The sequence below is a fragment of the Neomonachus schauinslandi genome, chromosome 14 (assembly GCF_002201575.2).
Source record: "Neomonachus schauinslandi chromosome 14, ASM220157v2, whole genome shotgun sequence".
NCBI classification, from domain to species: domain Eukaryota; kingdom Metazoa; phylum Chordata; class Mammalia; order Carnivora; family Phocidae; genus Neomonachus; species Neomonachus schauinslandi.
Genome location: NC_058416.1, coordinates 57478954 through 57506332, shown reverse-complemented (window position 1 = coordinate 57506332; position 27379 = coordinate 57478954). Strand labels below are relative to the sequence as shown.

The following is a 27379-nucleotide window of genomic DNA, read 5'->3' as shown; positions in this document are numbered from 1 at the left end:
TTTAGGTCATTTTTATTTCTGATAACTTCAGGAGGATGTCCTGCTACTTTGTTTTAATAAATATCCCTCACACTAATTATCCAGATAAACCTTGAAACTGCTAATATTTACTATTTTTTAGTGTAATTACATCTTACGTATACCACTCCAATATGCCATTGGAACATACAACCGAGTGGTGGATTTGCAGGATATTGATTCATTAAATAAATTGCTAAGAGAGATTTAAAGATAAAATGTGTGTTACAAAAGGATGAGAATTTTTTAAAAATCCATATAAAAATAAACATTTAAAATTCACAAAAGTGAAAAAGGGGGCAATATTTTCCAATTTTGATTTCTTTTGTTCAATTAAAAAAACTTACCTTTAAAAAAATAAAATGAAATTGGTTTTATTCTTCCAAATGTTGGCATATTGGGAGCCATTCCATTGATCGCACCAGTTACTAGATTTCAAGTGGTCCAAATATATTTTCTAAATAACTGGTTCACTGAGTTTCTTTGTAACTAAATTAGGCCAGTAAGTACAACACTTGGGAAAGAAATATAGAAAGACTTTACTTAGCCTAAAATACTGAAATATAAAAAACAACACGGATACAACTCATACATCATAAACCCTCAGGAAGGGAGAATTTGTTTTGTTAATAGTCACGTTTGCTTCTGTTAACTAAACGACTGGTTGTGTTTCATGTTAGCTAAAATTTTGCCCAGGCTCCATGAGAATTGGTGAATACTCTACACATCTTTGCATCAGGAAAAGAGACCCCCTTGGAGCCTTTGGGAAGCAGACAAATCCATTGTTATGCAGCCGGCATAAGCTCAGTATTACCATTCTTTAGCACTTTTAACTCATTTCACATTGCAGGTCAAGAAAATGAAATGTTCTATCTCTGCAGGACACAGTTGCAATGTGATTACGGTGGCAATCGTGCAGAATGGGAGAGAAGCTCAGAAAAGGAGAGGAGGGTTGCCCTGAGCTGGGGGCGAGCCATCTTCCTTTTGCCTGCCGCGGGGCAAGGCCACCAGACCACGGTGACAGCGCCAAGACGAAGGGGTTGATTGGAATGTCCGGGTTTAGGACTGATCCGGGAATGCAAATTGGGAGGGAATAAGTCACCCCACTGAGCTAATCTCAGGGAGGTAGGTGTGCGTCATTAATTCCAAGTTCACTCTGGGCACCCGTCATTCTTGCCTTTGTCTGCCTGCCCTGCCCCTCCAGCGTTTCCTGAAACAGGTATCTTTATGACCCCTTCCACAGGATGCTCTTTTCTCCACTTTTGTTTTTTTTTGGAAACATGTGGTTGTGAGCTGTCAGTCAGCCTGGGACAGACGATAATTTGTGACAGAATGTGGTTGCAACTGATAGCTTGTTGTTTTTTCCCCCCTCACCCAAATCTATGAATTTAACAGTATAATTTATAAACTCCTTCGCAGAAGAGTTGTTTTCATAATATTTTCCCTTCTGTCTTGTTATTTTCTTGACAGGTTTCTAATGGTACGAACTTTTATTCTTTTTTTTTTTGGTATAAATTCTAATTCTTCAGGGAAAGGCATTTTTCCCCCTCTTCTACTGTGCATTCTGTTCAGAGTTTACTGCATGTTTAGATCCTTTTAAAGGGAATACATTCAAATGTGTGCATTTAATAGGAGGCGTTATCTAGGCTTGAACATACTCGTTAAAATGATGAATAAGCTAAATATTTCATAGATGGAGGGTGACAGGCTGCTGAACTTATAGCATATAATCCTGACAGATGCCTCCTCTACTGATTCCTACTGATGGCTTTGGGTGTTTTGTTTTGTTTAATGACCAAGAAGATTAAAAAGGGTGGTATTCCAGTGAACTTACATTAGGTAAGGTTACAGATATAACATCTCGTGTGAAAAATCTCAAAGGAAAGGGAATGATTTTAGCCAATGCCTTATTTGGTTGGTTTTCAACTTAGCCGAAAACAGTGAGTCTTGGCCGGGTGTTCGATGTTAAATTACATAACAGCACACGCCAGGCCGAGAACATGATGTACTCAGCCACTGGTTTGAGGTTTGGGCCCAATTTTGACTACTGAACTGGCCGCAGAAATTTTTCCAGAAGACCCAAGGACACAAGCACAGAAGGCCATGAAAGCCATCACTGCTGCCTGGGGCCACTGACATAGCGGCCCCAGCACCACGACTGCCTCACCTTGAGGAAACGGGAAGCCTTCCTTTTTTTTTTTTTTTAATTTAATTTAATTTTATTATGTTATGTTAGTCACACAGGAAGCCTTCCTAACAGGAAAAATGAACATTAGGAATAGCCCAGGGGCAGTTTGGCATTCTGTCTGAATAATGGTGACCAGTGCTTGGCTTTCTCCTTGAATGTGGGAGAAAATCAGCAATATTCTTCATTTATTCAACAAGAATTAATCGAGTGCCCCAGTGGTGCCATGCACTATTTTAGGAATACCACAGTGAACAAATGGGTCTAATAAAAACCTCTGTCCTCATAGAAGTTCTATTCTTGTGGGGAAGGACAGACCCAGACAGAAACAAATGCTGTCAGCAGGATGTGAATCAGTGCTGGTCTTCGGGGTGGAATCTTCGAGTGGGGCAGGTGCTACGCAACTCGGAGATATGGGATCAGAGAAGGAATCACTGAAAGAGGGAAGGGACGGAGCTCCACTGACACCCAGGGAGGAACCTTCTAGGCAAAGGGAAGAAAAGATTAAAAGGTACAAGATGGGACTGTGGAATACCGAGGTGGGCTTGCAGTGGACTGAGCCGGGGAAGCGGTGGGACACAGAGTCAGAGTTGGGGGCACCTCCATAGGTCACCGTGAGGACTTGGCTTTTTCGCCGCATGGGAGAGCTATGGGAGGATTTTAAGTGTTGGATGACGTGATCTGGCTTATGTTTCCGGGTCACACTGGCAGTGGTGTTGAGAATAGACTGTAGTGGATCAATGGTGGAGACAGGAATATCAGTTATGAAGCTATTATAAATAATCCATGCAAGAGATTAAGATGGTTTGGAATAAGACTATAGCAGTGGAGGTGGTAAGATGAGGTCAACCTTGAGATATATCTTGACAGTTGAGTCACCAGCATTTGCCCATGTATGGGAAGGAGAGGGTGCTGGTACAACATCCAGCCTTCCAGCCTGAGTAAGATGGAGTGGCCCTCAATTGAAATGTGGAGAAGCAAGAGGAGCAGTGCGGAGAGGTAGGTGGGGAAATGAGGAGTTTGGTTTGGGGCTAGTTTTGAGATATTAGCCATCCAAAGGAGACATCAGGTAGGCAGTTGGAAATAAAGGGGAGAGATCTAGGTAAATCAAGGTCATAAATGGGGGAGTTGTCAGCAAAAAGACGGTATTTAAAGCCATGAGACTGCACGAGGGCACTTAGGAGGCGAATGAGGGAGGGTGGTCATAAGGAGGAACCGGCAATGGAGATGAAAAGGAACAGCCAATGGATGAAGGAGGAAAAGCAGCAAGGAAGAGGGGGTCAGTGAGAATACAGACAGAGGAAGCATCAGTGTGGATGAGCCAGAGGAGAATGTAGGGATCAAGGAAAGTTTGTTTTGAAGATGGAAGAATGTACAGCATTTTTATTGTTATTATTATGTTATGTTAATCACCATTCATTACATCATTAGCTTTTGATGTACAGCATTTTTGAATGCTAATGCTTACGACCCAACAGAGAAATTTTGATGAGGCAGCAGAGAAAGGAAGACTGCTGGACTGCTGGAGGGCCAGGAAGGGATGGGCCCCAGTGCTCAGGGAGGGGCTGCCTTCAGCCACAGGACAGACGCTTCACTCAGAGAAACAGGAGATGCCAAGCACAGAGGCCTGAGGGTGAGCAGATGGTGGGGGGGGGTCTCACGGTAGAACATTTAACTGGACTCTTCTGACTCCTTCATTTTCCCAGTGACAGAGGAAGCAAGATGGGCAGGTGTGACTGTGCATGAGGGAGGAGGTGAGGGTAATTTGGGGAGAGAGGAGAAGTTTTGAAAGAGTTGCTGCTAACAGTGAGAAGGAGAACGGGCGAGGCTGTGGATATATGGGATTGAGCGGTGACTAACCTTGAGTCCCAGAAGACACAGAGGCTTCTGAACAGCAGAGAGAGGAAGGAGATAGGGATGCACTGAGTGGTACAGGGGTGAAGGTCTAGGGGGAGAAGGGAGAGCTAGATACCTGGGCTTGCTGAGAAAGGCATAATGCAATGAATCCTGATGGTCTCAAGGCAGACTGTGATGGTGAGATGTGAGGGTTGGGGTAGGGGCTGTGGGTTTATCCAGGAGCACAGAGCTCTGGGGCCCCTCCTCACTCCTCATAACTAGGATGAAGAAGAGGAAGAGGAGGAGAAAAAGGCAGAGGATGATACTACTCAGAGTTAAATCCCAAAGGTGGGGAGGGGTGTGAAAAGTGGTCAGGAATTAATGGTGGAAGCTTTCTAGAATGGACACTTGCTTGAGCAATCCTACTCATGTGCTGATGCTAATCTTGGTTTTCATAATCTTCTAAGTCACAACTCCTTACTGAGTACCTTTTATGTTCGAAGTGCTGTAATTATATCTATAGGGGAATTCGAGATGAGTAAGAAGACTGGCACCTCATCTTTCAGGGCACAACACCAGAAGCCACATGAAGTGCCATGTGTGAGCTCTAGAACCCAATGTGGGGCAGTGGACAGGGAGGCTTGGAAAGGCTCCTTGCCAGCAGTTGTAATATGAATGGGCTTGAAGGATGGGGAGGATTCCAATAGAAGGATGCCTTATAAGCCAAGACGGAGAGGTAGAGAGCACAAAGACATTTCTGTGATCAGATACTCATTTAGCTGGGCAAAAGCCCAGGTGCAGGCCAGGGAGTAGTGGAGGAGAGGCTTGGGAAACTGAGGCTTTATGGTTTGCTTCCTGGCTTTGCTTACCAGCTAGAACAGCCTGTACTGAATATAAGAAACAAGGAGCCGCAGAAGATAATGGAGCTGTGCCTTGAGAGGAATAAGTACAGGCTCATGCGGGGGAAGGAGAGGCCAGGCATTTGGGGGCCATTGGGAAGGCTACTGCCTCACCTGAGCCTGGAGCCTCAATGTCTGATCTAAAGGGGTGAGTGCAACTGAAAGGTGAGCACAAGGGACTCATAGAAGGCATCCCACCGGCTGCACACAGGTGTGCTCAGGTCTCAGATGCCCAGCGCTAGCTGGATGCTGGTGCCATTTATGGAAGTAGATGGCTGGCCTCCTGCCAGGGAAAATGTGTGTTTAGGTTGAACTGAATCTAAGCAACAAAATGCTTCATTCCCACCACACACAAATGGTTTCAGTGGCAAACCGAACACCAAAATACCACTCTTGGTATTTGGAGGCAAAGGAGAGAAAAACAGGGACAGCAACCATGGGAACCACTGAGAAACTGAGGAGGCTGAGACACCTTACAAGATGAGACATGAGGAAACATAAAAGCAGAAAGTAAAATGGTGGCTGTGGACATTCATAAGATGATAGTTTCCTCAAGCATGTTTCCCAGCACTCTGGTTCCAAAAGATGTTCTAAAGTGTCAACTGAGGAAGCCTCAGCCACTTTGTGCTACCATTTTTATGACCTTATGGACTACAAAGCTATTTTAATTAATTTTCATAGGTTTGGGTTTTTTTTTGTTTTTTGTTTTACCTTTTGCAGAGGTAGATTTCTTTTCCTTTTCTTAAAAATAGCAACACCCTGGTTTTAAACAGGACCATGAGACAGTTCATTCATGTCTTGTTGTACAGAAAATTAGAATTCCTTGCAGTCTGTTTTTAGTTTTTTCAGCTGTGCCTTAACGTTATACATAATCGTGAAACATCCACAAGATTTTTCATTTAAATTACATATCACTGTTTTTCTTCCTGGGAATGCAAAGTCAATCAACTACTCTGGAATAATCTACATTCACACTTTATGTGTTATTTGTAACCTGATTATGCTTTTGAATTTATAACTCTTCCTTTGTCCCTAATTTCCACCTTAGGGCATGCAGAACATGTACGGCTTACAAGTAATAATCAGAAATACAATTTCTCATATAAAACTGAGATACTGGATTGTTTGATATACACTGTCTCTAAAAAATTAATCTACTTTTTTATTTTTGTTCTAATTTCATGACAGTTACTGCTTTCATTTATTGATGTGGCCAACACCCTGTGGGTAAGATGATCTATCAAAGCCTCATCACTTACTATCTGGGCACTAAAAGTTCCAAGAGAATTATTAGTGCTGTTACTATTCTGATGAAATAGCTTTATTTTTTCCATTTGCATTTCTCAAATCGTGGTCAAGTCATAAAATGAGGAAACAACTTGTCAATAATAAGGTATCAACTGTGTTCACTTTTCATACAAAGTGAATAATCCATAAAGAGAATGCAAGTGGATGGTTTTTGAGGCTACCCCTGTTAAGAGTGAATTTTGTTTGAAACGAAACTTTAAAGGCATTAAAATAAAAATCTGCTGTCCCTCTAATTTCCTTCCAGACTTTGTGTCTTGGGTCATGATTTGGCTAGCTTATGTTTAGCTCTTAAAAATCATTCTTGTGGGAGAAAGAATCACCACAGCTTCCTGCACAAAGTAGGAGCCATTTGCCAAAACCCCTTGTACCTTTTGCGGCTGCCTAAAATTTTTCATTCACTATTTTATCAAGAAGTAAGTACACCTAATAAATTCTATATGCTTGCTAGAAGAATCAGTATTTCTGAGATTCAAAAAATGTACAGAGTCTAGGAAACCGAAGGCAGAAACATGATTATGTCGTTCACATGGCCAAAAGGTAACCCTCTGAAATGTAATGAGGAGTCCTGGGGTCTAGGAGAGAGTGGGGTCATGTAACCCCCATACTCATTTAGTAAACATACAGCTTTTCCTCAAACAATGAAGTTCTTTAATAAACAAGACTTATATTCATTGTGTCATTCTGTTCAATATTTTCTAGAACAGAGGTTCTCCATTCATAGAGTTTAAGAACATTTGGAGAGTTTTTGGAACATGAAGATGACTAGGTTTTCCCGGGACTCAAGATCAAAGGTCCAAGGTAGGACCCAGGAATCTATATGTAACACCCTTGGTGATTCCCTACACAATATGAAGAAAAAAATCCCACTTGAGAACCTCATTGGTCCTAAACATCTATGAGGAAGGTTTTCACAGACTATGGCAGAATGGAAAAAATATTTAATTGGGTTGTTATTTTTAAAACACCTCCCAATATATTAATATCTTACTTTATCAGTTAGCAAATTTCTTTCAGTGCACTATTTTATTTTTTTTAATTTTTATTATTTTTTTTTATTCTTATGTTAATCCCCATACATTACATCATTAGTTTTAGATGAAGTGTTCCATGATTCATTGTTTGTGCATAACACCCAGTGCTCCATGCAGAATGTGCCCTCCTCAATACCCACCACCAGGCTAACCCATCCTCCCACCCCCCTCCCCTCTAGAACCCTGTTTGTTTTTCAGAGTCCATCGTCTCTCATGGTTCGTCTACCCCTCCGATTTCCCCCGCTTCATTCTTCCCCTCCCGCTACCTTCTTCTTCTTCTTTTTTTTTTTCCTTAACATATATTGCATTATTTGTTTCAGAGGTACAGATCTGAGATTCAACAGTCTTGCACAATTCACAGCGCTTACCAGAGCACATACCCTCCCCAGTGTCTATCACCCAGTCACCCCATCCCTCCCACCCCACCCCAGCAACCCTCAGTTTGTTTCCTGAGATTAAGAATTCCTCATATCAGTGAGATCATATGATACATGTCTTTCTGTTTGACTTATTTCACTCAACATAATACCCTCCAGTTCCATCCACGTCGTTGCAAATGGCAAGATCTCATTCCTTTTGATGGCTGCATAATATTCCATTGTATATATATACCACATCTTCTTTATCCATTCATCTGTCGATGGACATCTTGGCTCTTTCCACAGTTTGGCTATTGTGGACATTGCTGCTATAAACATCGGGGTTCAGTGCACTATTTTAAATGATCCTTTTACACAATTAAGAGGCAAAACCTCATGGAATCAAACCCTAGTTTTATGAGTCGCCATAGTATGTAGAGATTGGAAGAGATTCCTAATTGTAAAGGAATTTAAGGAATGTCAACTGATTGCCCACGTGCTACTACTAGATTCCGTAGGAAGGAAGAAAGCTGACCTTTTGGAAGTCCTACTTTATGTGCCAGTTATCTCACATAACTTTAGTTAATATTTCACCATGAGGAGTAATCAATACCATTTTACAAATGAAGAAACTAAGGCAGCAGAAGAAATCAGGATAAGTAGCTTGTCCTAAGACAGTGAGAGGGGAAGTGAGGGAGGTACCTCCTGGGTCCAGGAATGTCTGGGCAGCTCACTCCATTGGAACTTTGCATTGGAACTTTCCCTACTAACACAGCAAACGCGGGGGACTACTGCTAACGCTCTGAATGACAAGACTCAAGTTTAAAATCATCTTGATCAGGTGTAAAGAGAAGAGCCTAAGAGAAGAAGGAAAACAAACAAACAATAGAAGTGCAAAACAATGCAATAAGGAAAATTAAAATCCTGAAAGAAGAATAGGATAAATATGAGGACATGGGACTTCCTGGGCCTAAGTGCAGAAAAGAAAGGCCTGGTAATACAGCCCATACAGTGACTTTGAAATGAACCAAAGGAATGACATGCACAAGGTAGAGATGCTGGAAAGGAATCAAAGAAACACAAATGACCAACAGGGGAGAAAAGAAGGACTATGTAAAAAGAGACAAGGGATTCAGATCATTTATCTAACTGAGGAGAAGACCAGCAGGTGCCCTGATATAGTCTTCCATGGGAGCTTTTCAAAAGTAAGGAGTATTTCTTATCCACCTTTGACTTCTAGTGATTAACACAATGCTTTTAACACAGTGGTCACTTTGTAAGTCTTCACTGAATGAATCTCTTAAAACACATAGGAGGCATTTATAGAGAGAATCATGACCATATATGATCTGTGTCTGTATGCAGAATATTTCTGAACAAGAATGGGAGCTCAAGTTTTTACAGAGAAAAGCTGCATCTTTTCCTCTCTATATGCTTAGTGCCTAGAATGTAGCATGTACTCAACAAGTCAGAGCAAGTAAATGAGTTTTGGTTGTACATAAAGGGCATTTTGACCCTCAGCACATAAAAATGAAATATATTACCCTTTGTTCATTCTATCCTTGGGTTGAAGAAGAGTTACCTGACATTAGACAGGTCAGTTCTCACCTCCCCACTCAATCTTTGAAAAGTAAAAAAATGCTATACTTTCTTCATCTCTTCTCCATTCCCATTGCCATGAACCTGGCCTATTTCCCTTCTGGACTTTTGTACTTGATTCCCACATAGACATCCCATCTAGTCTCTTTCATGCACTGCAGCCATACTGGTCTTCTAACGAATTGCTCTAATCAGGTCACTCTTTCATTTAAAAATACAACAAAAAAACCCAAGTTTCCTAATGCTTCTTTCAAAAGGTAATCAAGGCCTTCCAGGAGCTGGCTCCAACCCCTTTTCCTAACTGTATGTTCTTCTTCTTCTTCTTTTTTTTTTAATACTTTCCTTCATCTATGTTCCAACTCAATGGACATGTTCAGTTTTCCCCACACATCCAACATTTCCCCTTCTCAGGACTCCTGCTGCTCCTCCATGGAAACATTCCCCTACTCACTTTTCATAATTTCAAATTGTACCCCTCTTTCAAAGGCCACCTAGCCCAAATATTGCTCTTGATTGCTTTGTAGGAAGTATTTTCTGTCCCACTGACCTGCTATAGAACCTTGCATTACCCTTCTTGCATAGAACTTACTTTCAACCTTCAGTTCAGTCATTTTGGTAAATTCTTTATATCACATACTAACATGAGTTCCTTGGAACAAAGCTGTTTGACTGGCGCTCCTATGACCTGGCCTAGTATTTTATTATGTATCCACAGTACATGTGAGAACACCTTTACTGCACTGAAGATCTCTCACGATTAATCACATTCTGAATTGCACTCTTTTCATAACCTGCCTATTCCTTTTCCATTTATGTTGAAGTTCTCGGAGAGCATGATGGATATAAAAGGAAAGAAACAACATGTGGTCTTTCCTCAACTGGTCCCCAGGATGTAGTGAGGGGATTACGATGGAAAAAGGCATCTGCAGCTACTTTCAGATGACCTTCCATGGGCTTCCAGACAACATCCCGCAACAGAAGGATCATGTCTGAACACTGGTTCAACCGAGCACACCGAGAGACAGCCAGTACACAGAAGAAGTGTTTTCTCAGTATGTTGATGACAGATCAAAGTCCTTACCAGTAAATTCACTGACCAAACTTTCATCAATGATGAAATGAGATTAATAGAAAGGAGGAGCATGGAAATAAATACTAGTGGCGAAATGTTATATTTTCAGCACCAAAGCAGTGAAATATAAATCTATCAATGACGAGAAAGTTAACTGGATACAGATCAGAGAGATAGGAAATGAGTATCTGTCAAGAATAAAGTGTTATGAACTCAATACTCGCAATGATTAAGTAGCTATAGACCATTTTTCACCATCATATATGGAATTTGTCTTAGAAGTCTTTAAACTAGCCAAAATTTCTGCTGGAGAGCAATGACAATGGTCTGGGGCTTTTTAGAGAGGAAAAAAAAACAACAACAGAGAGAAACTTGTAGTAAGATAATGCCAACATGATTCAAACTATTGAAAATAATTTGACTTAATAAAATGGTTATATGATTTCTATGACCCTACTTTAGAAGTATTTTTTAACTTCCAATTACTCATAGAAGAAACAAGGTAGAAATCTGAAAATTCTCTCTATTAAGCCCCTAAACTGGCTAAAAGACACATGTAGCCCACTCTGCTGAGGTCTCTACATGCATGTCTGAGCATGCATGTGCATGCATATATGTACATAAATATACACCAGTATCTATGGAAACTATTCAAAGACATATAAGGAGAACCCATCAAATTGGTAATATTAAAGATAGCTTTGTTTCTCATCATGTTTACTCTGAAGTCATATATAATCTTGAGTAAATAAGTAAAATAAAACCATTGCAAAGACCGGCAAAATCCCAGGCAAAAGCTGATATGCCTGGTATGAGCTCTGACCAAGAGCTCCAATAGAATAAATGGTTATAATTAATAATAAACCATAATTAATAATTAATTACATCATTAGCAATACCAATAAGTAAATTAAACTGAACATCAATTACATTGCTAAAGTGATGTATTGCTTGAATATTTACTAGAGTAAATGGGAAACCTCATCAGAGATGCTGATAGATGTACTGAACAGATGCCATTTATTAACTCCAAGGCAGGTGCCAGGCTTACTTGCAAAGATTGTTTCTCAGAGATAGTTATTTACTCTCCTAAATGAAAACAGCATGCGAAAGAAAACTTGAGAACCACTCTGTATTTTTCCAACTTCATATTCAATGTCTAAAAATGTTATTCAATGAGATAATCTATAAGCTTTCTTAATGGAGTTCTATTAAAGTGAGTCCTCTCATGCCCCCTGGAGAACAGATGTAACTGAAGGGCAAATCAAAGAGAGGTGTCCACATTTAAACCAAGGACAGTGAGGAACAAAGGAACCCCAAATGGCCAGGACAACAAAGGGAGCCTGGCATTTTATTCCATGGCACAGGGCTACAGGGAAGAGCAAAATAGGTTATACACTGCTTTGGGCTATTACTGCTTCAAATAAAGTAGTTGTCTTTGAAAATGCAGCAACTTTTTCATCATTATCATCATCACCATCATTGCCAGGAGCAAGATAATAGCCTGGGTCATGCTGATGCAGTTTATATCCCAAAGACAGGCAAATGGAAAATATCATCTGTGGGGGACTCATTACAGGTCTTGACATGTGATAGAATAATAACGTGTCTCTCACGCTCTGGTGCTCCTGGAGACCACAGCATGTACATGGTGTTCATGTAAATAACACCCTCCATAGCATCAAGAAATCCATTCATTTCCCTGGAAGTTAAATTTTAAGCTTCTCAGAAGAGCTGTAGCACACAAATTTGGGAGTGGCAGTGACCCAATTAATTACCTAGTTCTCTTGAAAGACCGGAGGGCCATAAAACAATCTTCTATTGGAATAAAAACAACAGAGCTACAAAAGAAGTTACCAGCAACTGCCAATTCCTCCTCTTTACCCTGAGCCAGCTTGGTGCAGGTCCTTTGTATCTTGTCATTGTATTCATTCTCCCAAGGCCTACCATGAGGCTAAGAAAAGTAATCTCTCTGTTTTGGAGATAGGGAAGCTGAGATTTAGAGTTTAAGAGATTTGCCCCAAAAGCCTGGACTTCGGACTCACTACCTTCTATCTAAAGTAAATGGAACAAACAAACAAACAAAAACTAAAGTAAATGTTTTCTAAATTATATACACTAGGATCCAGAGTTCCTGTGTGAACCACCCTACTAAAATCTGGTGCAGAGATTCATTAGGCCCAGATTCCTGTCTGATATGTTTAAAAAGTGCCCTGGGAAACCACATGGTTTTGAAAATGACCTGGAGTCTAAACCTGAGGGCCCTCAACTCACTGATCCCCGTGAGCTGGTCAAAGGGACGCATGATTCTTATACTTTTCCATCGCTTGTACCCATAACAGCAGATAAGAAAGGACAAGTACCTGAGGTTTATCCTAAGTGACGTACCACTGGAACAAAATTTCCTTGAAGTCTGTTGTTCAGTCTTTTCAAATAAAACATGCAAATGTTGCATTTTACTCAAAGACATATTGATTTTTAATGAAAATATTGTTTGGAATGATTTATCATCAAGTAAAGTGATAGTCCTGTACTTTCATGAAATCATGGATTCCCATTTGACAAGCATGTGAGATGAGAAAGTGGCAAGATAAACACTATAGTTCCACAAAGGAGAGTGACCTCTCTTGCCCTGGCCCCTAGGACAGCCTTCCCAGAGAGAGAAGGCTGACCAGATATAAAAACCAAATACAACAACTGATCCTAGACTAGATCCTGTAGTGGAGGAGGGAAATGTCACAAAGGGCATTTTAGGTTTGGCAAACTGGAACAAGAACAGTAGAGTTAAGTAAACCCATCAAGATGATAACTCTACTACGATTACATAATAGAATATCCCTATCCTTAGCAAGTATGCACTCAAATATTTAGGGGTGAAGGGTCATGACATAGGTAAATTGTTCTCGAATCCTTCAGAAAAAAACTATGTGTGTGTGTGTGCACACACACACGAGGAAAGAGAGCAAATGACAGAACAAATAGGGTAAAATGTTTACAACAGATATATGTGATAAAGGATATACCAGTATTCTATGTGATATTTTTATTTTTGCAACTTTAAGTTTGACATTATTTCCAAATAAAAAGTCAGTGTGTTTTCTGTTCAGAAAAAAAGGTAAAGAAAAGAAAAAGAATGTATGGTAGCTAAGCTAGAAATGCCACGGTTTGAGAACAAATCAGGTATTACCCAAGATCCTCTCACCTTGGCAAGGATGACAGTTCTAAAAGGTGTGTGTGTGTTGGGGTGGGGTGGGGAATTTTAACATGCTAGAATTTTAGAAGCCCATCTTTTTAAAGACTTTAGGCCTTCTTCTCAGCCTACTGGAGTCACTGATGAACATGTCTTGGCATTGATTTTGTCAAGATGGCAAATGAAATCTGTTATTGTTGAAAGGACTGTGCTTTTCCTCCTTTCACTTGCCCATCCTGATTGTCCCCTGATTCTTTTACAAGGTCAGCAAAGCATTTAAAAGAATTCTTTCTTTGAAAGGGAGATTTATTTATTCCTAGATCTATCCTCAATATTTTCTTGATCTGCTGCCTCTTCTACATCCTGCTGTGTCAAGGTCATGAAGGAATTTCTGACTCCTTTTCATCCTGATTACGTATATTGGATCATACCCATAAATATTAAAAAAAAACCCTCTCACAAATACTAAGTATTTTACAGTATTCTAAAGATATTTATTTATAAAAGAGACTAGTTCAAAGCCAACCAAAAAGTTAATTGCACGACAGCAGAACATGGCCCTTTGCCTACAAATTCTGAATGAAATTCACGGATTTCTTACACCTAAAACTGTCAGAATTAATCTTGATGCCTTATATTCTAAATTGTAGTGACATCTGTCTAAAGCAAGGGATGAAAATCAAAATATCATGATTGTTATCTATCAACAAGTAGATGCTGCTGAACAGCTACTGTGTGTCTGGCTCCGTGCTGGACACTAGGGAGAAGAGAAAGACCTAGAGAAACAGGTAGCGTCATTCAATTTTGATAAATATTTAAAAAATATCCAGGCCTTTTCCACGTTCACTCATATCAAGGATGAATTAATTAAATATAAAATTTAAATATCTTTCTTTAAAAAAAAAGGCAAGAATAATTCAACTCATCAATATGAAATCTTTCATGCAAAAATCTAAAACTATTTTTCAAATGTAGGCACTTTCTTTTTCACAACGTATTGACTCTTTTGCCAAAAGCTTGGTTTATTTTGAGCTCAAAACTTTACTTGCAGCATCCGTGTTGGTTGGACATGTACAATGCACCAGATTCATGTTGAAATTAAAAGGTAGATTTTCTAAAATACAAAATTTCAATTTGTGCTTTACAAGACAGAACGTTCTATGCCTTAAGCAAATAAAGGACAGTTAAATACATTGTTTTATTTTCCTTTATCACTCTGCTGATAGAAGGGAAAATACAAAAGGATATTGAAAAATGAAGTTGTTCTCTTATATTGAAAATCATTACATAGAAATTCTTAAGTTTATATAGCAAAAATGGAAAACAATACTATTTTGGTGCAATATACATCTTTTAAAATGTATTATTTCTGAAACTAAATGCCTGACATTTGACTCAGTATTTCCTTCTCCAAAATGACAAGGAAAAAGCAACAGAATCTCCCATGGCAGTCCCGTATCCCCTCACCATTTTCTTGTAACTATACTGTTTTATAGATGAAACTGCCATAGCAAAATGACAAATATAACACATAAAAGAACAAAAAGGGATAATAAATCACCAGTGACACTACAGCCCATTAAAATGCATTCAGCTGGTGTTGCAGAAAGAATAAAAATTTCCCCTCACTTTACATTCTTTGCAGCTGAAAAGGAAATTTTCAGAATCCTCAAGCAACCCTTGTAAGAGATGCTGAAATTCCAACCAAATTCTCCCCTCACTAGCTTTCTATATTGGCCTCCATGGCCAAAGTATATATAGCACTTATATATAGTATAATAAAAAATGCCTAAGACAGGGCAGCATGTGAATTGCTAGTCACCCATACTGATACGATAATGCATCTGAAAAATCAGGGTACCTAATTAATTGGAATATGGTAGCTCTAATTCAGCCACTGTTTCCAATAAATGGATTATCAGCTTAAATGAAGAGTTTGGCAATTTTTATTTATTAGGAAGCCTAACGGAGGCATTATCTTCCCTTTATTTTTACCCAAAATTCTCTCAAAAGATTTAATCAAAGCTCCTGACACTGAGAAGGACTCTGGTATCATACATATACTACGTTTTGGAGCACAACTGAATATATGCTAACTTATTTCATTACACACTTATCATTATTACAAATTGTTCAAGATATTAGTAAATTTTATTGATGTGGAATATTTAGTCAACTGTTTATGTTGCTTTTTTGTTTGTTTATGTTGGTTTTAACAAAGATCCTTTATATAAGTTCCTTGAGAGCAAAGAGTACACATTGCACTTTTTTGAACTCTGTGCATCTCTTAACACAAAGCTTCCCAAGGGGAGGAAAAGCTCTTCACATTAAGGGATGAATGAGCGACACTTGTCTCCTAATGTGTGAACAGTGAACATGTTTGGAGCAGGGCAGAGCCTGTCTCCCAAAAGCTAAGTATTTAAGGGATGGCAAAGTTGTAACTTAGTTCTATCAGAATGGAACTGCATGTCCCACTTGCTAACAAAGGCTGACCACGGGACGGCTATGTGACACTTGGTCCAGCCCTCCCCTCCCCGAGTCCCACTCCTCCTGATGGCAGCCACAGTTGGAAGCTTGTCTGTGGCACAGATATTATTTTTCTTAAAAAATGGGGTGTGAAAATTAGTTCATGCCTTCAAGGGAATTTTAACTTTTACACATGAATTCCTTCCAGCTGGTCTCTGAGTGTCTTTCAAGTGCCAAGCACTGAGTAGCAGGTTGTGGGAAGTATCAAGATAAAAGAAATAGAGCCCCTGTAGTAGTAGATAAAAATATTTCTACATATATTTTGTAGTCGACAAAATTAACAATCTCCAATACAACACTTTATGAGCCTAATGACTGCACTCTTAAACGGGCAAAATATAACTGTCTGCAGTGAACACTGGTGAGATTTTATCTGAGTGACCATATATTCAAACAATATTGCTGAGTTTTATTATCCTTTATGTTCTTTGTCAGTTTTGATTCATATGAATACCTCGGTAAATAGCTCTCAAAATAAATGAAGTGGATAACTCATGCAAGAGGTTGAATGAAACCATTCCATCTCAAAGACACTTAGAGTGTTCCTTTGATATGTTTGAACTTGTCCCTTAAATTCCCTACCATGTGCTCTTCCACGCTGACTGCAGATTGTCAAGACCCCAGGGCAGGAACTTAGGCTGTATTAGTTTGCTGGCACTTAGCTCTTCTGTTCATACCCACCCGCTCTGTTCTTTTTTCTCTAGGCTGCCGGACAAATTTATATTTCTTAGAGTTTTATTCCAGTCTTTGGCCTATTTCATCCGCCCTCCAATGTTTCTAGTGTGGCTGGAGGGTATAGTGCAAACTTGACCCTGTCCACCTCTGAAAATACCTCAATGGCTGTCCATTGCTTGCAGGATCAACACAAAAGTCCTTCTTGTGACTTCTGAGGTCCCAGTCGGCCTCGGTCTGCCTGTACAACCTGACTACTCATCACACATCCTTCTTGCTCTCTGCTCTCCAGCCACGAGGGCCTTTTTTGCAATATTTCATTCTTGGTCATGCTACTTCCCACCACTGGACCTTTGAACTTATTGTTCCTGCCACTGACTAAGCTCAAATTCAGTAAACAATCACACCCTCTTCAAGCTGTATCCAGTCCTCTGAGCTACTTAGTATGGCTAAAGTCTGATTTTAGTTATGTCTTCATTTTACAAATAGAGAACCCTGGGTCCACAGAAGGGCACATGCTGCCTATCTGCACTTAGGTCTGTCCCAGCTTATTGCTCCCAAAGAGTAACAAAGATCCACTGGCTGGGTCTGACAGGTGGAAGTACAGAAGTAGTCAGATGCAGTCTGGGGAGTGGGAGGAAACAGATGATGTTGGTGTGAGTGGGTATTAAATTAAAATTAAACCTTTCTTGCTAAAATAAATGGCTGACTAAAACTGTGCTTTTTAAAAATAGGTTGAAAACCATGGGTCTGTTTTATTTGCAGTGCAAACGTCTATGGAATCAAATATATATATATATATTTTTTTTTCTTTAAAGAAGAGATGAATTTTATGACTAACATAAAATCAGTCCAAAGTAGGCTAAATAAAAAGATTCAAAAGCTTCCTGTCCTCATCAAAATTTGCTCAAAATTTACTAACGATATGATGAAAGCTATAAAATACCTGGAACTAAATTTAACAAGGAAGGTCATCAACTGTTCAGTCATTTGGTAAATAATGTGGAACACCTGCTAGATGCCCATACACTACACTGGGAATGAGATAGAGAGATGAAGCCCTGCCTCCCCCACATTCTGGAAGGAGACACGCAGTCATTGGCAACTGCATCAAGAAGCAGAGTGATGGGCAGGACAATGGCTGGGGGCCAACAAGGCATTGTGCTTCAGGATGGTGGTCTAGGGAAGTACCTCCACACTGAATCCTGAACTTTGAGAAGGAGCTGGAAATATGAAGATTAGGGTTAGAGTTGCAGTCCCAGGGAAGACGATCTGGTGCAGGATCCAGCTTGGTGCTTTGAAGAGAAAGGAGCTCAGCACTGAGTATGGGAAGTGATAGAAGGTGAGGGCCAGGTGTGAGAGGGGCCAGACCATGCGCCCCCCTTTGCTGTGACATGACGTTTGGAATTTATGCAAGTGCAGGAGGAAGCTATTCAAGGGCGTTAAGAAGAGGAGTGATGGAATGAGACTTTAATTTCCAAAAGTCAGTCCAGCTGCCATGTGGCAAATGAGTCAACAGGGAGCCATGAGAGTAGTTAAAATGCGTGTGTGGTGGTCCAGGCTGGTGTGGTGGCCACCAGAAGGTGAGATGTCATTGAACCTGGAATATATTTTAGAGGGAAACCTGACAAGGCCAGCTAATGCAGAAAACTCCAAATTTGTATGACAAATTGTAACAAGATTTGAATTGAAGAGATTTATCATATCTCTACAGTCAGGATAATGTATAGATTTGATAAGATTCCAATGAGAACCTCAGTGGCATTTTTGGAACCTGACTGCCTGGTGTGCACTTGGCCACCTTCTCAGTGTCTTGGATATATCACAAAACAGCACATGAAGATTCCTGCCCTCGAGGGCTTATATTCTAGGAGGGGGAGAAAGATAGGAGCAAACATAAATAAGCACATAGGGTGAGAAGTGTTATAAAAAGGAAGAAAGTTGCAGCCTAAGGGGACAAATTGTGTGGAGAGAATGGGGACAGATCTCATGGAAGGCTGCAGGGTGAAGAACGGTGAGTATTCATGGCCGACCTTGTTGAGAAGGTGGATCTGAGCAAGGACTACCAGAGGTAGGAGAGTTAGCCAAGTGGATATCTGGGGAAGAATATTCCTAAGCAAGGGGAAAGTGGGAGCAAAGGTGAAGGAGGGAGCATGGCTGATATGTTAATCAGGGGAGTGGGGAGAGGCATCTAAGGCTATAAGCCATCATAAGGACTGATAAGTAGACAAGGAGGAATCAGTGGGGAGGGATTTTTGACAAAGAATATGGAGAGAATTCTAGTTTTATCATGTAACAGAATATCGTAAAAGCCAGCATAATAAAAAATTATGATAATAACGTAGGAAGACCCAAAGAGGACCATAACAAACTCTATACATGTATCTTAACATATGACAATATGGTGTTTCAATTCTGTGAGAAAATAATTGTTTATTTACTAATGAGAGCCGGTCTAACTGTTGTCTATCTGGAAAAAGCTAGACCTCTCCCTTGGCAATACACCACACCATTATCAGTGGTCATTTCTAGACAGATTCAAAAGCTAAAATTCAGGAGACTGGCTGAATAATCACAGAGATGTGAAGATCTTTTTTTTTTTAAGATTTTATTTATTTGTGAGAGAGAGAACGAGAGACAGAGAACATGAGAGGGAGGAGGGTCAGAGGGAGAAGCAGACTCCCTGCCGAGCAGGGAGCCCGATGTGGGACTCGATCCCGGGACTCCAGGATCATGACCTGAGCCGAAGGCAGTTGCTTAACCAACTGAGCCACCCAGGCGCCCCAGAGATGTGAAGATCTTAAGCAAAACAAAAACCTTGGAGAAACAGAGGAAAATGGGAACATACTGATTATCTGAAAATGCAAACTTCTTTATGCCAAAAGACACAATGGAGTCAAAAGAAGAGTGACTGACAGGAATAAGTATGAAAAAATAGAGAAGAAGAAATGCAAATGGCCAATAAACATAGGCCAGGATGCCCAGGTTCAGGAAAAGTCAGGAGAATCCCACCTTCACTCACCATACTGGAAACATGAGGTGGTAAACATCAGAGCAGGTGGATCCGTGGGAAAGGGGCACTGAGCAGGTACTTGGGGATGAACCGCTACAATTTGGAAGGAAAGGAATACGGCCAGTTGTACATAAAAAATGAACTTATCCTTTGACCCACATTTGGGAATCATTAAGAAATAAATGTTATAATGGAAAGAACATACACAGAAGGTTATTTATTCCAGTTTGTGGTGGTGATTGTTGTTGTTAGCAGGAAAAAAAAAATGGTGAAAATCTGAATGTCCCTTAACAAGGGACTGAGTGAATAGATCATCACATGGTCCTACAGAGGAACAATATTCAACTAGGTAAAAGAATATCTTAGATTGATAGGTATAGGCTTGAAGAATTCATTGCCTATTAAATGTAAAATGCAAGTGGCAGAGTTAAGTGTATAAGTGGTAGTGAAAAAATCTGGATATATTTGTATATTTTTATGTAGAGAGAAAGACCACTATTACAGGGGCTGGGGATGAGGTCAGTATAGACATAGGGTAAAATTGTTGAGTATATCTGAGTTTTTATAGGCTTTGTTCACTGACATATCCCAAGAGCGTGTCTACCATATAGAGCAGGCACTTAGGAAATATGTGCTTGATGAATCAATGAAGGAATGAAAGGGTTTGCATCATTCCCATAATTGAAAAGAATGTGTTAAGGTAGAGAAACTGTAATAGCTAACATTTATTGAGGGTTTACTAAGTACTTTACTTGTTTCACTTAATCCTGACAACTTTACTGTGAGTAAAACTGTAACTCCCATTTCACAGATGAGCAAACTGAGGCACAGAGATTTGAAGTAACTTGCACAAGGTCACTCTGCTGGTAAGTGACACAGCTGAGATTTGAACGTGACTGATTTAGTTCTCGAGCCCATGTTCCCACCTGCTTTGCTACCCATAACTTCTAACGTGAAGTTGTTGCCCAGCCCAGAGGCCTGTGTGAGAGGAAGCTCTTGAGGCTTTCCCATGGAACCCCACAGAGCACTGTTTGAGAACGACTGGACCAGACAATGTATAGGGCTTCCACTGCTGATGGTCTCTGGCAACTGATTAACGAGCATCTGTGGAATGAAGGATTTGAGATCCTTACCTTTCCCAATGTACCGCCCCCTACAGTCACCACCAAATTTAGATCCTAATTTGGGCTCCCTGCCTAGTATCAGCCTAGGGCTCAAAATCCATGAGCTGAGACATACAGGATCTAGCACTCTCCTTCATTCTTTGTAAAGGTGGCAGGAGAAACACGTGTTCTGGAAAGATGGTGTTAGGGCTTCAGGGTCTACTTAAATTTGATATTTGCTGCAGACCCACTCATCAGTGAGTGTTCGAGAAATCTCCTTGGGCTGTTGCTGGTGAACGTCAATTACAGTTTTTGTTCCTAAGGAAAAGGTGTCCTTCTCTGTGACCCAATGGCTAGGACCAGCAGGGCTGTGACGGAAACTGAACGTCCCACGGCTGGCAAAAGGCAGCCCACCCAGGAGAGAGGGCACAGCAATGGAAGGGGAGGCCTGAGCCAGACGTCTCAGGGCTCGGGGCTGAGGGAGCAGCTGGGTGGGCGTGGAGGGCAGTGTTCTAACACTGCATATGCAGGGGACATTCACTGATCAGTGGGAAACACCAAGGTGAGGGGCAAAGCACCTACCTCGAGGAGAATTAATCTGCCTGTTCTGCTGTTTGTCAAGCAACACCTGTTAGTATGAAAACAGGAGCCAGGCAAGCAGGCAATAGGAGGTTCTCAGGCTGGGGAGCAGGATGATGTGCGGTGAGGGCAAGGGGGCGAGGGGCCCAGAGGGCCCAGGTGTCAATAAAAACCCAAATGACAGGGCTGCATGGGGTGTCAGGGCTGGGTGGGAAGCAAGTGAGGCCTGAGGAGCCCAGGAGGGGACAGAGGAGAGTGTGGAGGGCACGGAGGGCAAAAAGGGAGAAGTTCAAACAGATGCTGAGGTCAGAGGAGCCCAGGGCTCAAGTCACAAAGCCTGGAATCTGATTTCTCTCCCTGACTTGACTGCATTTCAGTACTCTGGGGCCTGTGGAGGTGTTTAATTCCTTTGACCTTCCTTTTCTCAACTGAAAAGTGTGACAATGTTCTTTCAGGTGGCTGTTGTGAGACTGAGTGAAATAATGCCTGTGGAAGTCTCTAGCATAGCGTCCCTCGTACACTCAGTGGCCTGACTTCCTCAGTGGAATCTAGTTCAGTGACTTCCATGTTTTAGATTTTACATTAAAAAAAAAACTCTATTGGGGTGCCTGGAGGGCTTAGTGAGTTAAACGTCCGACTCAAAAAAAAAAAAAAGTCCGACTCTTGGTTTCGGCTCAGGTCATGATCTCAGGGTCATAGGATGGAGCCCTGTGTCAGGCTCACCTCCAAGAGGAGTCTGCTTGAGATTCTCTCCTTCTCCCCCTACACCTCCCGCCATGTGCACACTCTCTCTAAAATAAATAAATAAATAAATAAATAAATAAATAAATAAAAATAATAAAAACGCTATTTGCTTTAAGAGCCACATTAAGGAGAAAAAGAAATCCTTTGGGATTTATTTCATGATCACTTTGCCTACATACTGGCAAAGATTCTCTCTGTGACCAAACTCCAGCCGGCTCCCCTGAGCCCTTCTTCCCCTAGGCCTCAACCTTGGCCTGTGAAGACTTGAACACTGATGGTTTCTAACTGTTCAAGGCTGCAGACCCAGGTGGCCTGATCCCCCTTAAAATGCTCACCTGAGAAAACTCGAGCCTGCCCAAAGAACTCATGGTTTGTTCCAGTGACACTTGAAGACAGGGCCCCAGTGTCCCAGCCTCTGAGGGAGGGGAGTGGCCCAACTTGGATAAATGCTAGTTAGCCAACCAGATGGGTGTCTCGTGGACCAAGACACCCTTCCTGATTGTTGTAAATTTTCACTCCCCTGACTCTACTGAGCCCCTGCTCACATCCTCCCTATCCCCTCATTCTCCCTTTAAAATGCCAGTCCCTTCTGCAAAAATCAAAATGGAGCCCACCTCTATCCCCTATAGTCAGTAGTTACTGAATAAAATGTTTTTACAGCTTTAATGTCCAGCTGTGTTTATCTTTGACAATACAGACATATGCTACATGTGTATTTTTCAAAACTTGAAACTCTGTGGGAATAATCTTTGGCTAGTTCTCTCTCTTTTTTTTTTTTTTTTCCAGTACTAATTATATGTAGCAAGTAATTCTACATGCTCTGATATATCTGATCTGTACCTGAATCCCAGAAGTCACTTTGTTTATAAATATTCTAAGATACAGATCTTATCATATTAAATGTATGGGTTAACCAAAATGGATGATAAAAAATTTGTTTAAGGAAAACATTCTCCACAGCATTTCAGAGTTGGCTGGGTTATTAAATCATAAGCAGAAATATCTTAATATAAAATAAACAGCCTAGAGATATTTATAAAATTAACTAAAAAATCTTAAAAAGAAATTTCTAGCATGTACAGCTTTTAATTTTCTTCCCAAAGCAGTACTATATTACAGACAATTAATCACATAATAAAGGGAACAAAGTAGAAACCAGAAGCATTTCCAGTTTCTAGAACTTTCTCTGTGTGCACTCTTTAGAGTGGTTTTCAGGTAGATAGGACCTTTATTCCAGTTATATATTGTTTCCTTTTATAATCTCCTAAATCCAGTGGTTGAGTAAAGCATTTTTTAAATCTGGGGGTTACAACCCAAGAGTGGGAAATTAAATCAGTTTAGTAGGTAGTGACCAGAATTTTTTAAAAAATAGAATAAGATGGAACAGAATAGAACACATCAGAGCGCATCTTATTCAGTGAGTAGCCTTAGCAGTATGTTTTCTAATGCCTTTGCTTCAGTTAAACTAATGTGTAGGTCTATGTGTGTATATTGGATGATGACGTATTCTCACTGTTGACTGCAGAAAACAAATTTTAAGAAACACTGCCCACTGCAGTGACAGTCCCGCTCATCCAATACACTAGCATTCTGCAGTTTGATCTGCCTGGTTCAGTGAATCAGATCAGCTAATGTTTAGAAGCAGGTTGCTGTGTACAGCACAGTCCTGGTGCTGACATCAGGTCACCAGGGTGCTTGTGTTCTTTGGTGTTAGACAGCGAGTGAGGTCCCACGGAAAACCCAAGCCACATGTGCCGAGTTCTGGGACAAAGGAGCTATGCTGCAGAGGACTCTCTTGCTAAGGTTTCCCAGTATAAGTACAGCCTTGAATAGCACTTCTAAGAGTGTGATGTCAGCACAGATACAACAAAATGAACAAAAACATTGCCGAGGGCACTTCAGAACGTATCCCTCATGCGTCTCCTGTTGGCTTCTGGAAGGGACCATATTATTCGAATAAACAAAACCAGAACAGTTTAATGGGTCACAGATGTGCAGCGTTCAGAATTGTCTCAGCGACCATTTCCTAAGCTGCTCCGCACGATGAGAAAGGTTTGGCAATCCATGTCCTTTTCGCCCATTAGTTACAAAACTGTTGTCTTTTCCTAACTGCTAAATGACGAGCATGACAGTAAGTTTTCATTCCTAAGAGCACATGTGTACGTAGGTTTTGATGTGACTAATGCAAAATGCCTGATGCCAAGAGCCTGGGCAACCATACAGAGTAAAGCTCTTTATAAGAGTTAGTAGATCTATACCTGGCACACAGAGGGTGCTCAATAAATGTCAGATCAGTGATTGAATGCATTAAGTCTCAAGCTTGCAGTATGACTCATGAATAAATCTCTTAAAAAAGACAGTGTTACTGCTATCAAAGTTGATGGCTGATGCAAATGGAAAATGCAAAAGGATTATTACTTGATTTTGAATTTATCTGGGTTAGATTAACTATCATTAAAATCAGCAGTAAATACTGAAAAAGGATCGGGAGTAGTTTTTTACTGGTTTTTGAGGCTTATTCTAACACTCTAACATTTTAATCTCTAATAAAGCAAAGTAAATGATGGAGATATCCTGCAGCCCTTAAAAGAATGGCAGCCATACAATACAGCAATGTATGTGTCCTTCACAGACTAGTTCCCAAATAACAAGATACGCTGGATCTGAAAGCATTGTGAAGGAGGCTGATTTATGAGGTATCTTCTTAATCATGCAAGTTTTAGAGAGAAATCTATGTTCAGGAGTTTCACTTACTTCATGCCTAGTAAACAGCATGCTTCATATGGAAGTAGTAGATACAGGCAAAGCTTGAGAAGGGGGTTCTTTAACTATATTTCCCACAGCACTTATTTATAGGATAGTGGGGCCAACCCATTTTTAACGGTCTGCTGACAACAATGGTGCCACCTGGGGGTCTGACTTGCTCAAGGATCTCAGGTTACCTTCAACTTGGACACCTAACCCAACCATGGGCCATGGGCCAGTCCTTAAATATGAAGGTTTTAGAGTGGAGGGCTTATGTTAAGGAAGACGCTATCCCTTAAGTACTTCTACTGTTTGGGAAGAGCACTTCACAAATTCCGGATAAGAAAGAGTCTGTAACAAGTAGGACTTCAATCAGTAAAAGAAATGTGCTTAAAAAGAAACTTGGAAGCGACAGAAGCAGAACTGTTAATAAGAACTTCATAGCTTTTAGGCCCTGAAACAGAGGACTGGAAATATGTACAGAATGCCAGGAGAGGAAGAAGTAGTATTAGCCTACATTCCTTCACCTTAAAAAACTCAGTCTGTACATTTCCTGAGTTTCAGTTGCTTTTATTTGCCAAAATAATAAGCTCACAGAAAAACTTGAAGATTTATGAATTGTTACCATGAGTTAAGCTATACTTTTTTTTTCTTAAACGTTAGAGAATATTCCTTCGTTTCATACACTTAAAACAATTGCTGGAGTGGAAATTCTATGGAAAACAGCTGAATGTTCTTACTCAGCTTGAGCCACGCCTACACCTGCCACAAACTACAATGTTGATCATGTCTCTGAGACCAGAATTTGAATCCTGCCCATGTAATTCTGTTAGAAATCTTGACAATGGCTTGCTTTTGCTGCAGGACAAAAATTTGTCTTCTGGGGTTCTCTGACCACTCACCTTCAGTCTGGAGTAATTTACCGGACTCTTTCCCTACGAGTTTATACATATGTCCATACACCTTTAGAGATAGTACAGATGGACAAGCTAATTTCTCTTAGCTAAATTCTTTCTGTGTGCTTTTCCTTCTACAAAGAAGCACACAGTTCAACAGCATGACTCTAAGCCATTCAATTTTTTAAAAACTTCCCTAAATTATTCAATGCATTTGACTTGCAGATGTGCCACTGCTTTATATAAACACTTTGCTTTGAAACAAGGATCTAGAAGGAATGCAATCAGCTCTGCTCCGGTTGTATGTACATGAAAAGCTGTTTGAACAGTGTCACCCCAAACAGCTTTGGGTGGCTCCATTTCAAGACTCTGCATTGCTAAATGTGCGTGCAAACTAGACCCTACAAGGTGAAAAGTAAACCTCACTCACCCTCACATTGCAAAGGCTTTTTAGGTTAATTTGCATAACTGGACATCATCTTTCTGTATTTTGACTGAAATTCCGTTTGATGGCATTGCTACCGCAAGTCCAGCAAATTTCATTTTGTTTAACATTAGGCTCGAAAGGAACACACCAACAGACAAACACACAATGAAAACATGCAGTGGCGTTGTGCTTAATGCATGGGTATAAATGCACACACAGAAGTGGCCAAGCACATCACTTAATTTAATGCGGGCACAGGTCTGTACCAAGAGTCTGAAACATTGTAAACAAGCCTTAAGCAAAGGAGGAAATGTAGAGGGGAAACAAAGCTGAGAAAAATGAGCAGGAAATGGGCAAGATGACTCATCTATACTTGAACGTCTGACCTGTCAGTTGGTCGTCGCCTGCAGCAGGGGCGATGCGAATGTAAGGTGTTGTAAGCTGAGTCACGATTATCGCAGCTATGGCAAAGGAAGATTCCCAGGTCAGCATGCATGAGGGAAGAAAAAGCCAGACTGAAGCTAGGCTAGCAAGGAGAATCTCGATCAGTATATCACATCGTCTCAACTTTGTTCCAACAACAACAAAAAGAGAAGAAAAGAAAAAAGAAAAAAACACATAGCAAAGTGTTGAATTTTTGGAATTCTTTTCCCTTAAACAGGCTTTCGTCAGGCAGTTAGATTTCTAACTATGACACAGTTGCAAGCTTTGGCTGAGATTCTGGGTAGATCAACTGAAGGGGAAAAAATAAAAACAAAACATAAGTCCTAAATAAGGCTCTAGACTGAATAGTATTTCCAAATGCTACTGAGCGTAGTGTCTAAATGATTCATTGCTAATTCTGATGATCCCAACTTTAGGCTTTTAAAATTTATTAGGTTACTTAAAATTCTGCTGCTGAAGTCACAGTATTTTCTCTTCTTGCTAAAATCACCTTTGTGGAGCACATTATCTTCTTTCACTAAAAACATTTTTTAGGTAGAGAAATTTCTCTGATAACTAAATTTCATGTAGAACATTTCCATTTAGGGACCTTATTTTGTCACATTAAGGGACTGAAAAAAATGCATCTCAAAGCATCGGTTAAAGAAACGAAAATGAGTAATTGCTTTTGCTATCATTGTCATGGTCCACATGTGACCCAAGACATGATTAAGATTCTTGAATCGGACCAGTG

General features: G+C 40.4%; 1 protein-coding gene across 1 annotated transcript in view; it reads right to left on the bottom strand.

Moving 5' to 3' along the window:
• PTPRM (protein tyrosine phosphatase receptor type M) overlaps positions 1-27379 on the bottom strand; it is an 812937-nt gene that overhangs the window by 239930 nt on the left and 545628 nt on the right. Inside the window, exon 14 of the mRNA XM_044921209.1 lies at positions 26589-26663. Within this exon, the coding sequence (XP_044777144.1) occupies positions 26589-26663 (75 nt within the window). The remainder of the gene's footprint in view (positions 1-26588; positions 26664-27379) is intronic.